The 11,733-nt window shown below is 34.4% G+C and overlaps 1 protein-coding gene across 1 annotated transcript; it reads right to left on the bottom strand.

The window, feature by feature from the left end:
• Window positions 1-4,697: 4,697 nt before the first annotated feature.
• LOC126260662 (piggyBac transposable element-derived protein 3-like) lies at window positions 4,698-5,811 on the bottom strand. The gene is made up of 3 exons (XM_049957997.1): window positions 5,787-5,811; window positions 5,057-5,611; window positions 4,698-4,888 (listed from the first exon to the last, which is right to left on the bottom strand). The coding sequence occupies exons 1-3, from the start codon at window positions 5,809-5,811 to the stop codon at window positions 4,698-4,700; spliced, it is 771 nt and encodes a 256-aa protein (XP_049813954.1).
• Between the last annotated feature and the right edge of the window lie 5,922 nt (window positions 5,812-11,733).

Genomic DNA, 11,733 nt, shown 5'->3' with positions numbered 1-11,733 from the left:
AACGAGACGATGACAAATACATAGAAGATGCTTCAAACAGAACCAAAGCAATCTGGCAAACTGTAAAGAAAGAAACAGAATCTTACAAAAATAGAGTTAATAATATAGTACTAAAGGCTGGCTTGGAAAACATTAACATCCCACAGGAAGTAGCTAATATGTTCAATAACTATTTTATAAATGTAACAGAGAAACTACTACAACAGACCTTTAATAAAAAATAGCATACTGAAAAAGGGAGAAAAGTCTCAAGCAGATCAATAATTCTGAACCCAACAAATGTAGTAGTAGTACAGGTTACAATAAAATGTCTCAAGCTGACACACTCTGCAGGTGTAGATGATATACCTGCTGTCATTATAAAGAAGTGTGAGGAAGTGATTACTGAGCCCTTAACCCACCTATGTAACCTATCTTTTGCTACAGGAACTTTTCCTTCATGTTTGAAAATAGCAAAAGTAAAGTCATTATAAAAGAAAGGAAACAAAGATGATATTTCCAACTACAGACCACTAGCACTTCTGTCTGTTTTCTCAAAAATAGTAGAAAGGCTTTTCAATAAGACACTAACAGACTTCTTAGAGGATAATGACATTCTGTCAGAATTTCAACATGGATTTAGAGCAAACTGTTCAACTGAATCAGCAGTGCACTCCTTTCTACTAGAGGCACTGATAGCATTAGACAACAGAAAACTTACCATGGGCATATTTTTAGATTTGTCAAAGGCATTTGACACCATAAATCATGACAAATTGCTACACAAGCTAGAAAACCTTGGCATTAGAGGAACAGCTAACAACTGGCTCAGCTCTTATCTTAAGAACAGGGAGCAATATGTGGAAATCGATCAAGAAATGGACAATGTCGTTAGGAAATATAATTCCAAGCTACTGACTGTTAAATATGGAGTGCCACAAGGATCAGTAATGGGTCCTGTTCTGTTCTTACTCTATGTAAATGACCGAAACATAAGCAATGACAGCACTAAAATACTTCAATTTGCTGATGATACGAGTGTTCTAATTCCAGGAAACTCAGAAGAAACTCTTGTAAAAAACATAAAAGAAGCCACTGACAGGCTCACATGTTACTTTCATGACAATGACTTAATAATAAACACTGAAAAAACTGTAGCTATGGATATACACACAACACAAACAAAAATCTGATATCACCCAATCTGGAGCTATATGGACAGACAATTATCAAAATAGCCTGTACCAAATTTCTTGGACTACATCTACAAGACAATTTGAAGTGGAAAGCGCATATTGAGCAAATGGACAAAAAATTAAGTACTTCTTGTTTCGTGTTACATACATTAAAAAATACTAGCTGTAACACCCTTCAGTGTGTATATTATGCAGTTGTACAGTCTCACCTCAGGTATGGGATTATGTTCTGGGGAAATTCTGGAGATGCTGTCAAAACATTCAAAATTAAAAAAAAAAAAATGATAAGAATAACGGAAGCGGTAGGTAATTGCACATCGTGTTGACCATTGTTTCAAAAAAGATGATCCTCCCACTTCCATGCATATATATACTAGAAAATATAATGTATTTAAAGCAAACTTACATACAAAAAGACCACAATCACTCAAAATCACACAATACACAGCTATGATACAAGACAAAAATGGGATGTACATGTTCAAAGCGCCAACACAAAGTTATTTCAAAACAGCCTTATCCATCCTAGTATCAAACTATACAATGCCTTACCAGATACCATTAAACACATACAAAACATTGGTCACTTCAAATCTAAATTTAAGTTGTACTTGGTTGATCACTGCTTTTACACAGTAAACGAATACCTAAAAACTAAATTTTTCTATGTTAGCCCAATGTAGTCTCATTTGGAAGAACATTTGTATTTTATCTCTCTGTATATAGCGTAACAACATTTATTTAAGTATTCATCATTAATTAATATATTAATGTGTGATATTATGTAAAAAGGTATATTATATGTAAAACTGTTAATAATAACATAAAAATTCAAATATCTCTAGCATATTGTGCAGCTGCAGATGAAAAAGGATCAATAAATAAATCAATCAACCAGTGCCAGTTATGTACAAAGGTATATTATATGTAAAACTGTTAATAATAACATAAAAATCCAAATATCTCTAGCACATTGTGCAGCTGCAGATGAAAAAGGATCAATAAATCAATCAATCAACCAGTGCCAGTTATGTACAAAGGTACATTGTATGTAAAACTGTTAATAATAACATAAAAATCCAAATATCTCTAGCACATTGTGCAGCTGCAGATGAAAAAGGATCAATAAATCAATCAATCAACCAGTGCCAGTTATAACTGAACTACTGCAAATTTCTGGGGTTTGTTGATATAATTCTGACTGCTTATTTTTCTGAATGATTTGAAACCCATATTAAGGAGCATGGGTGCCTTCATTAAATATTATTAAATTTTAGTAACTAAAAGTTTTGGAAACTTTATGAAAAGTGCACGAATTTTACATAGGTGATGAATTCATGGAGAGTGATTTCCAAAAACTGTGCTTTGGATCACTTTGTGTGTCGGTAATAACATGTAATAATTGTACAGTTAGAATTATATGTTTATATACAAGTAAATAAAGCCACCAATAATTGTAAATTGTAAATATACTTAATTAATACGTGCATTTTATGTAATGTACGTACAATTTTAATCTAGCATTTATATATATGCATGTAAACAATTTTTCCAGTAACTATTTGTTGATGTTTATAGGTGTATTAGCAACTGGCAGTGTACCTATACTAAAATGTACTTTTATTTACTCATGAAGCTGAAGTATTAATTGTATTAACTGTATTTTAGATGTTGACAAGGCCAGTTGCATCAAAATATACTGAATGGTTGGTAATAAACATTCTAACTTTCTAGAATTGATGAAGTGACTTTTGTGTAGAAAAACCTGCCTGAAATTACAAGTGGACAGTGAATGAAACAGTGACAGACAATTTTTAATGGCGAATGGAAGCACTGATTGTTTGAATTGTGAGTGGAAATGGATGTATTACAGAGAAAAATTCGACCTTTGAAAAATGCAGTACTGCCTGACATCATCAACAGCAATTCCATCGTGGATAGCTGCCAACCAGTGTCAATTGATGTCACAGTACAGAGCATGATAGATGAATGACATGAAGTGCAACAGATGTAAACAATGGTGAGCTCATCCGAGACAGCAGTTATCAACTGCAGCAATTAGCAGACGATGCAGTGGCAGCCAGAATTGGAGCAGTAAATAATGAAGGTAAACTGATATTGTTATTACTCGTAAAGATCATTCACAGTGACGTTAAGACAATGTGTTAAGTGCCAATGGAAAGAGAGAAAATGTTGAGGACGGACACAAGGAAAGTGATGTTTCTAGGGAAGAAATAGAACAATTTCAATCGGTAGATGAACACAAAGCAGTAATAAATGATGAACATGAAGATGATATTCGATTTAGATCAAGGTTACACTTGTTTTTGTATGACAGATTGTGTGACACTCAATTTATAGAGGCAATGTCTGTGGGCTTTCCCTACTACTCGTTGTACTCCAGATGTAGAAAAGAACAGTACCAAATTGGTGGAACAAGTTTTCATTGAATAAAAATTGCATGAAGAGAACAGTAGATTGCAGGAAGTACCAGTAGATGAGAATTGCTGTCTCAAATGTTGAAGTTAATGAGAAATTTAAAATAAGATAATAACAACAGTTGTGGTAAGAATGACATTAATAGATTACATTCAAAAATTTGTAGTTAAAATTCAACAATAAAAGCAAGTAGTAATGATCTTAAAGAAGATATTACAAAATTAACAGGGAAATGGAAGATGTAACAGACAATTTTGATTTGAAATTAGAATCTTCCAATAATAGCAGGCTACTAAACGAAAATGTAATTAAAAACAAGTATGATAACACAAAGGGAGTTGCTGATTTTAGCCAGGATATTTCAAATGAAATAGCGCAAACTTGTTCTTTTGATGATACTAACGAAGTGAAGTGGTGGTGGTGGTGGGGGGGGGGGGGAGCAGGTTCATTGGATGTTGATTCAGACATTGATGCATTTGATGATGGTTGAACAGAATGTGTAGGCCTAGGTTCACATAACTGTTGTGGTGTTGTTGGTCTGGTACATTTCAGACAGATATAGTTACAAATAATGTAACTCATGAAGGTTTTGTTAGTAATTAGCAACTGATAGTGGATACAGTGCAAGTAATCATGTTAATGTTCAAGATCTGGGAGTTGATCAGAAAGTTAATGATGTAAATAGTGATGTTCTTGATGTGAAAAGGAAGTGTGTACATGTAGTAAATGAAAGTGTTAAAACAACAGCAAAGTTAACCCATTAAGTCCCAGATTAATTTTTTTAAATTGAATTTTTTATTCCTTAATTATAATGTAAATAGTGTATGAACCACAATAAGTACAAAAATAGCCTAAGAATATTTAGACATGCTGATATAATGACCATCCTCAAAATAGGACACTGGGATCTAACAGTATCGTATAGCAACTGTAGTCAAGTCTTAACTATTTATTTCTTGTTAATTAATAATTTATTGTATACTTATAAATAAATATGTGCTCCCAATAGTAGGACATCCCGTGCAGTATCTTCTGGATCCTTTCCGCAGTATAAATCAATGAAACACTTGCTCCACAAAGAGACTACAACTTATAGCCAAATCTAATAGGCTTGCCTCGGATAAACTGTTTCAGCCCACTTTGTCCATAGTATTTGACTATCATTTCGTCAGTTGACAAAATTTCCTCAAATATTCCAAATTTTTGAAAAGAATCATTTATCGTTGTCAGTAGACGTCTAGTTTTCAATCCGCGATCGTGTTCGTTTTCATTGGCTAAGTTCAAAAATGGTTCAAATGTCTCTGAGCACTATGGGACTTAACATCTATGGTCAGCAGTCCCCTAGAACTTAGAACTACTTAAACCTAACTAACCTAAGAACATCACACAACACCCAGTCATCAGGAGGCAGAGAAAATCCCTGACCCCGCCGCGAATCGAACCCGGTAACCCAGGCACGGGAAGATTGGCTAAGTCATTATCTTGAAAATGATGCAATGTTTTCAACTTCTGATATTTATTCCTTGACGTAGCTGTCTTTATAATTGGTATTCCAACATCTTCCTCCTCAGACCAGTATAGCTTCTCAGCAGGGAGCTTATGGTAGCCAGCAAAAAGAAGAAATCTGACAAAGACCCTCACTTCTTCAACTGTGAGGATAAAATCCTGCATATTCGTCATATTTACTGCATATCTCACAGTTTCTTTCAGTATGAACTCATATATGTTTTCGTTCATCAGTTCCTCAAACATCTCCTTTGGAGTCAAAGAAGAAAGTTTTTCCTTCAATTCCTCTCTCTTTGTGGTGATGTCATGCTCACTAGTTTGAGACAGCTTTGTAGAAACTGGAGGTGTCATTTTCCAATTGCTTTTCTCATCAGTAAGACGTCTCTTCTTCGATTTACTTCTGGAAACTTGGGATGTACTTGGCAGTGAAGTTTTACATACAGTTTCTTCGTTATTCTCTGATGATGCAAAATAATGTACAGCAACAAAATCTGGTAAAATTACCACGTTTAAAAAGAAAATACATCAGCAGTACCAGAGTTTCATATTCGAACGTGCAGCTATACAAATAACAGAAATGATAACACCAAGTCCCAGTGTCCTATTTCGAGTACACCAAATTTTATAACAATGGAAAACAATGAATATAACTCCAATTGAGCTAACAATGCAAGTAGTTTAAAAGACACATTGTTGACTATAAATAATCACAAAGGATCTTTGCCACATATTTCAAATACTACTAAATTGTCGATAAAATAAATACCTGTAATAACGAAAAGTGTGCCTTAGTATTCAATAATCAATTAACGGTAGGATTTATTGCTTTTAATTTCCTGTAAGCATATATTTGTTATAAAAAGCATCAACAAATGACGTAGAACAGTAATAGTTGCAAATTAATAATTTATTGTGTATTTATAAATAAATATGTGCTCTGTCCTCAAAATAGGACGTTGGTACTTAATGGGTTAATGATATTGCTATAAAAGTGTGTAAAATTTTGATAGTTAGTTATAAGGTAAGAGAAATGCAATTAATAAACTTGAATGTAAGTAATGTTGTGCCGAAGTATGAACTAACTGAGAGGAGAAAGGCATTAAATTAAAGAAATCTGTACGCAGGTTATCAGTGGTGGATATTTACAGAACATTCTAGACAGATAAACAAGTAAACGGTCTGCTAAGAGTAGCAGTTGGTGAGAAAGTGTAAAAATTTATTTTCTATGTAAATTTAAAAAAAAAGTAATTGTAAGTATCAGTTTTCCAAAAGCTTGTGTTTTGCAGTGATTTGGTAGTTGTTCTGAAAGAGAGTTGTTAGTTTGAAATCAGTTGTGTGAAATTAGATTCAAGAGCAGGTGCTCCAATTAACTGTAAACCTGCCAACATGTACCAGGTTTAATGCTTTCTATTGAATTTATTATGTGGCATCAATGTTTACCCCAGCTGGATGACTCAGTTTTCCTTTTTACTGGATCATTCACCTCATTCACCCCCTCTTCTATTTTGTCTTTGCTTGTAAGTTGGTCAGTAACTGCCTTCAACTTTTGTATGAACTGTAGTGTGGTAATACATTTCAGTAAAATTTCCTCTGTGCTGTTAGTTTATATTAGATTAATGATCATAAATAATTGAACTATAAGAAGACAGAAGCCAGAACAGTATAAAATACATATTTTATACTTTGTAAAATTGATGACATGAATCATTTCTTTTGCTTCTGGAGGTCATAACCAGTATAATTTTGTTTCATCATTAATAAATTTCTATCAGCCTATAGGTAAGATGAATGGAAAAATTAAGATGTGGCAGGATGCGTGAAAAAGGTGAAAGTATCTGCAAATCATATTTAAAATCTAAAGTAATCAGGTAATGAGTGGAGTAGGTAAGAATTTATGCAGCACTGGAAGTAAAGATAGAGGGAGCACCTTGAATACATGGTTCAGTACTACTTGTGGTAACATAGAAAAGTCTGCTCTCAGAGCAATTAGTTATGGAGATATCTATCGGTCTATTTTTAAATATGTCATGGCATAACCCTTCTCGTATCAGCAGACAGAAATAAACTTAAAGTACAGTTGCCTATAGTAATATCTGAAGTAACATAGCAAGGTTTGTATCTGTGTTGCCCTTCAGGCTTCAGTTAAAAAAAGTAATACAATGAAGTCATGATTTTTGCAAGTGAAATTTGGTCTGTTACATAATGAGAGTAAAGTTTGCATATAACATTAGAATTTGCTATTTTGGAGTGGTTGTGTGGATCTATTTTTATATATGAGGAAAGCAGGTGCTGATATCTTGGACAATGGAGTAATGAGGTATAATGATGCCTCAATGGAATAATGAAGTATTAAAGAGCATAATGAGAAATTTGTTAGGATAGTAATAGTCAGAGAACTTGTCTTTGCAGCAGGGTAATTGCTGAGAATGGATTTCTCTAGATAATGAGGTTAGGATTGAAAGGATATAATGGAAATAACAGACATAAAGGAGTATTGTAATGCTGACTATATACAGGTATGTGATATTTTGTTATATTGAAATTCTGTTTGAGCTAGGCATTGTTTGATACTATAGTGTGCGAATTGTGACACTAAAAAATGTAAATGTCGTGTGACTAAGGCATTCCATTGGATAGACCGTTCGCCAGGTGCAAGGCTTTCAATTTGACACTTCAGCGACTTGCTCGCCAGTGGGGATGAAATGATGATGATTAGGACAACACAACATCCAGTCCCTGAGAGAAGAACATCTCCGACCCAACCAGGAATCGAACCCCGGTCCTTAGGATTTACATTCTGTTGCAGTGTCCACTCAGCTATCTGGGGCAGATATTTGTGACACTGAAAATAGAAAATTGACAAAGGAGTAATACTTTGATAAATTATTTATATACTGATGCATATTTCGTTTTACATGCTGTTGAAAATTGCTATTTGTGTTCTGGGTAATAATTGTCATAATGTAATAATGATACAATGAAAGGTAAATATTTTTGATTGTGAAGTGATAACAATAACTGAAAACTAATCTGAATGTTCTGACAAAAGTGGTTAATCAGGTGACTTTTTGGGAATCTTATGGGTATTTAATTTTCTGGAATGTAGTACTCTAATTTGGGTGAAGTAAGGTAATGATATGAAACAGTTTCCATCCCATTAGCTTGACTTAACTAGTAATGACAGAATGATATTGTGAATATGGTTTTGTTCTCTTTGTAATTTGTGAAATATCTGCTTGGTTATTTGATATGTATGAATACAAACTGGACTTTTGAGTTGAATGAATTTAGATAATCATGTGAGTTATGGTACAGAATAACATGGATCAGATTCCATTCTCTTTGGGTTACTGAAGTAAAATTTTGTGACATGTTGAGAGATATGTGAATATACACTGAGGTGAACAAAGTCATTGGATACCTCCTAATTTTGTGTTGGACCTGCTTTTGCCTTGCATAGTGCAGCAACATCACATGAAATCAACTCAACAAATTGTTTGAAGTCCCCTGGATAAATATTTAGTCTTACTGCATCTATAGCAGCCTGTAATTGTGGAAGTTTGCCAGTGCAGGACTTTGTGCATGAACTGACCTCTTGATTATACCCAATAAATGTTCAGTGGGATTTCTGTCAGGTAATCTGGGTGGCCAAATCATTTGCTCAAATTGTCCAGAATGTTCTTCAAACCGCTCGCAAACAATTGTGGCCTGGTGACATGGTGCTTAGTCATCCACAAAGATTCCATCATTGATTGGGAACGTCAACTCCATGCATGGCTGCAGTGGTCTCCAACTAGCTGAACATAAACATTCCAAGTCAAGGATCGGTTGAGTTGGACCAGGGGATCCACTCTATTCCATGTAAATACATCTCGGACTATTATGGAGCTACCACCAGGTTCCAAAGAGCCTTGTTAAGAAGTTGGATTCATGGCTTCAAGGGGTTTGCACCACACTCAGACGGTACTATCATGTCTCACAAACTGAAATTCAGGCTCATCTGACCATGCCATGGCTTTCCAGTCCTCTAGGGTCTGACCGAGGTGGTCATGATCCCAGGAGAGGCACCACAGGCGATATCTACTGTTAAGGAAAGCATTCATGTTGGTCCTCTACTGCAGTATCCCACTAATGCCAAATTTTGGTACACTGTCATAATAGATATGTTCCTGATGTGTCCCACATTGATCTCTGTGCTTATTTCATCAGTGTTGCTTGTCTGTTAGCACTGACAACTCTAGACAGATACCGCTGCTCTTGGTCATTATTTATAGGCTGTTGGCCACTGCACTACCCATAGTGAGAAGTAATGCCTGGAATTTGAAATTTTCACCACACTCGGGACTCTATGGATCTTGGACTACTGAATTCCCTAACAGTTTCCAAAATGGATTGTCCCATTTGTCTAGCTATAACTGCCATTCTGCATTCAAATTCTGTCAATTCCCATCATATTGCCATAATCATGTCGGAAAACTTTTCATAGGAATCACTTGAGTACAAATGACAGCTCTGCCAGTGCACTGTCCTTTTACACCTTGTGTACATGGTATTACTACCATCTTTATATGTGCATAGTGTATTCTATGACTTTTGTCACCTCAGTATATAATGTTATGTTATGAACATGTCTTTGAAGAAGTGAATAACTTTTTTGTAGGTTTAGTCATGGTGGTTACTTGCATGCTAAAGTTGGATGTTTTTACTTTCCACATGAAATGACAACTTCTCAGGACACTGGTGAAAGGATATGTGGCAACCATTTGGACCAGAAAATGGTGTGGACACAATTTCATCCAGGTGTAGCAATGAATAGTGTATTTGTGAGAAAATAATTAGTGAAGTGTCTGGAAGATGTGAAATTCCTCCCTTTTGTAAAAAGTGTATTGTTCTCTCTTGAAACGTGACTTCTGATTTCCAGGAACCAACTTATGATATGGAAAAATGTGGTTGGTTGTGGTGTAAGATTTTGTATTTGAGTGTGGTCTGAACAGTTTGTATTTCTTTGGATTATAAGTTTATGCCCATGTTAAGTAACCAAAAATAGTTTTGAATCTGGATGTGTGAACTATTTTGTACATGTTCCATGGCTTGTTGTGTAGACATTGTGCCATGTAGTCAGCTATAAGGAAATATTTGTCTGTATAACCCAATGTGGAAATGTGTAATTTATGGACTGTGTCACACTTCAATAGTGTTCAATGCAACAGTGTATTTAGAACATGAACAGTATTACTTCCAGTAGTAACTTACTGTGCATATCATTTCACATATTAATATGTCTGTTAGATTTCAAGGGCAGTGACTCTGTCAATAATTTGTTAGCTGTATGTGAACTTTTATGTCACTTAAGTGTTAGGTTGCTGTACTCAAGTAATTTTATTATAGGAATTAACCAAGTATAGTATGTGGCTGACCAATTATCTGTAGATATGTAGTACTTAATGAGGATCAATCTGGCCATACACCATAGATTATTCAGTATCTAAGTGCTGTTAAAGTGTTTGGACTGCAAACATTGTCTGGACTAAATCATTTAAAATGTTCTACTTTAGACAATCATGTTTCAGCAAGATTCGACTGATGTGCTGCTATTGGAGGCACATTGGCACAGGCAAATAAGGCTCTGTTCCATGTTGTAAAAAATCTACTTAATTCACTATACAGTGGCAGTAGTTCCAATGATGGCAACTTCCTATAACAAGTAGGACCAATTAGTGGCTAGAAAATATCAATGAAAACCCATTCAACAAATGAAAAAAAATATTACACAACGTTTTACTTTAAATTGGCACCTGACTATTGTTAACCATTATTTAAATTTTGAAGGGTATGTTTCGTTGTGTAACTGTTTTGTTATAGCAATAACCATTTGAGATTGATGAATGTGTGCATAGTTAGTGACATGTGAACTGGAAGAATTAATTTTTCATTCTGTAGAAAAGTAACCTTTCTAAGACAGAACCCTCATCATCAATAGAATTCTTAATGGGGCCTGATACACATGTAGTTCTTTCATCACTCCGTCGATAGGCAGGTTCATTTCCTTTTTTTGTAGCTTATTAGTATTTATACCTTACATTTTATTCACAAATACTAAAATTCCAAATGTTCTGGCTATAGAAATGCAATTTTGCATTTTTCATTGTACAGCTACTGAGCTGTATATAATTATTCTAGGACAATTTAATTTTTGGGTTATTACTGCTTTCCTAACATGTTTGTTAAGTCCTTTTATGACAAATCAATTTACTATTTGAATGTTGGAAAGACCAAACAATGCATCTGACTCTGTGAAAAATGCACCAATGTTGTTTAAGACTTTATTTGTACATATTCAAAACAAATCCATGGCTCCTCTGCTTATTGTCATTATCATATTATCTACTGTTGTTAACTTGCAGCAGGTATGAGTACTGAAACAGAAACATCAATATTTGGTATTAATATAAATCTAAATGTAAAGTCCATTTGTGAAATATCATTACTCATATGTTGATTTCTTAAGTTCATTTGTGAAACTAAAGGAAAATATCAAAGTATATGCTACAGTTGCTTCAGCTAATACTGAAAGATTTTCTAAATACAAGCACATGTTGTCCAGCAACAGACA

Source organism: Schistocerca nitens, chromosome 5 (genome assembly GCF_023898315.1).
Source record: "Schistocerca nitens isolate TAMUIC-IGC-003100 chromosome 5, iqSchNite1.1, whole genome shotgun sequence".
In the NCBI taxonomy this organism is placed as follows: domain Eukaryota; kingdom Metazoa; phylum Arthropoda; class Insecta; order Orthoptera; family Acrididae; genus Schistocerca; species Schistocerca nitens.
This window is presented reverse-complemented; position numbering and strand designations above follow the sequence as displayed.

Coding starts and splice junctions, on each gene's coding strand:
- LOC126260662 (XM_049957997.1), bottom strand. CDS start 5,811: ATGTGTCTTTTAAACTACTTGCATT. Junction 5,612..5,786: donor TCTTTTAAACTACTTGCATT/GTTAGCTCAATT, acceptor TAATTTTACCAG/ATTTTGTTGCTGTACATTAT. Junction 4,889..5,056: donor TCCCGTGCCTGGGTTACCGG/GTTCGATTCGCG, acceptor TTTTGAACTTAG/CCAATGAAAACGAACACGAT.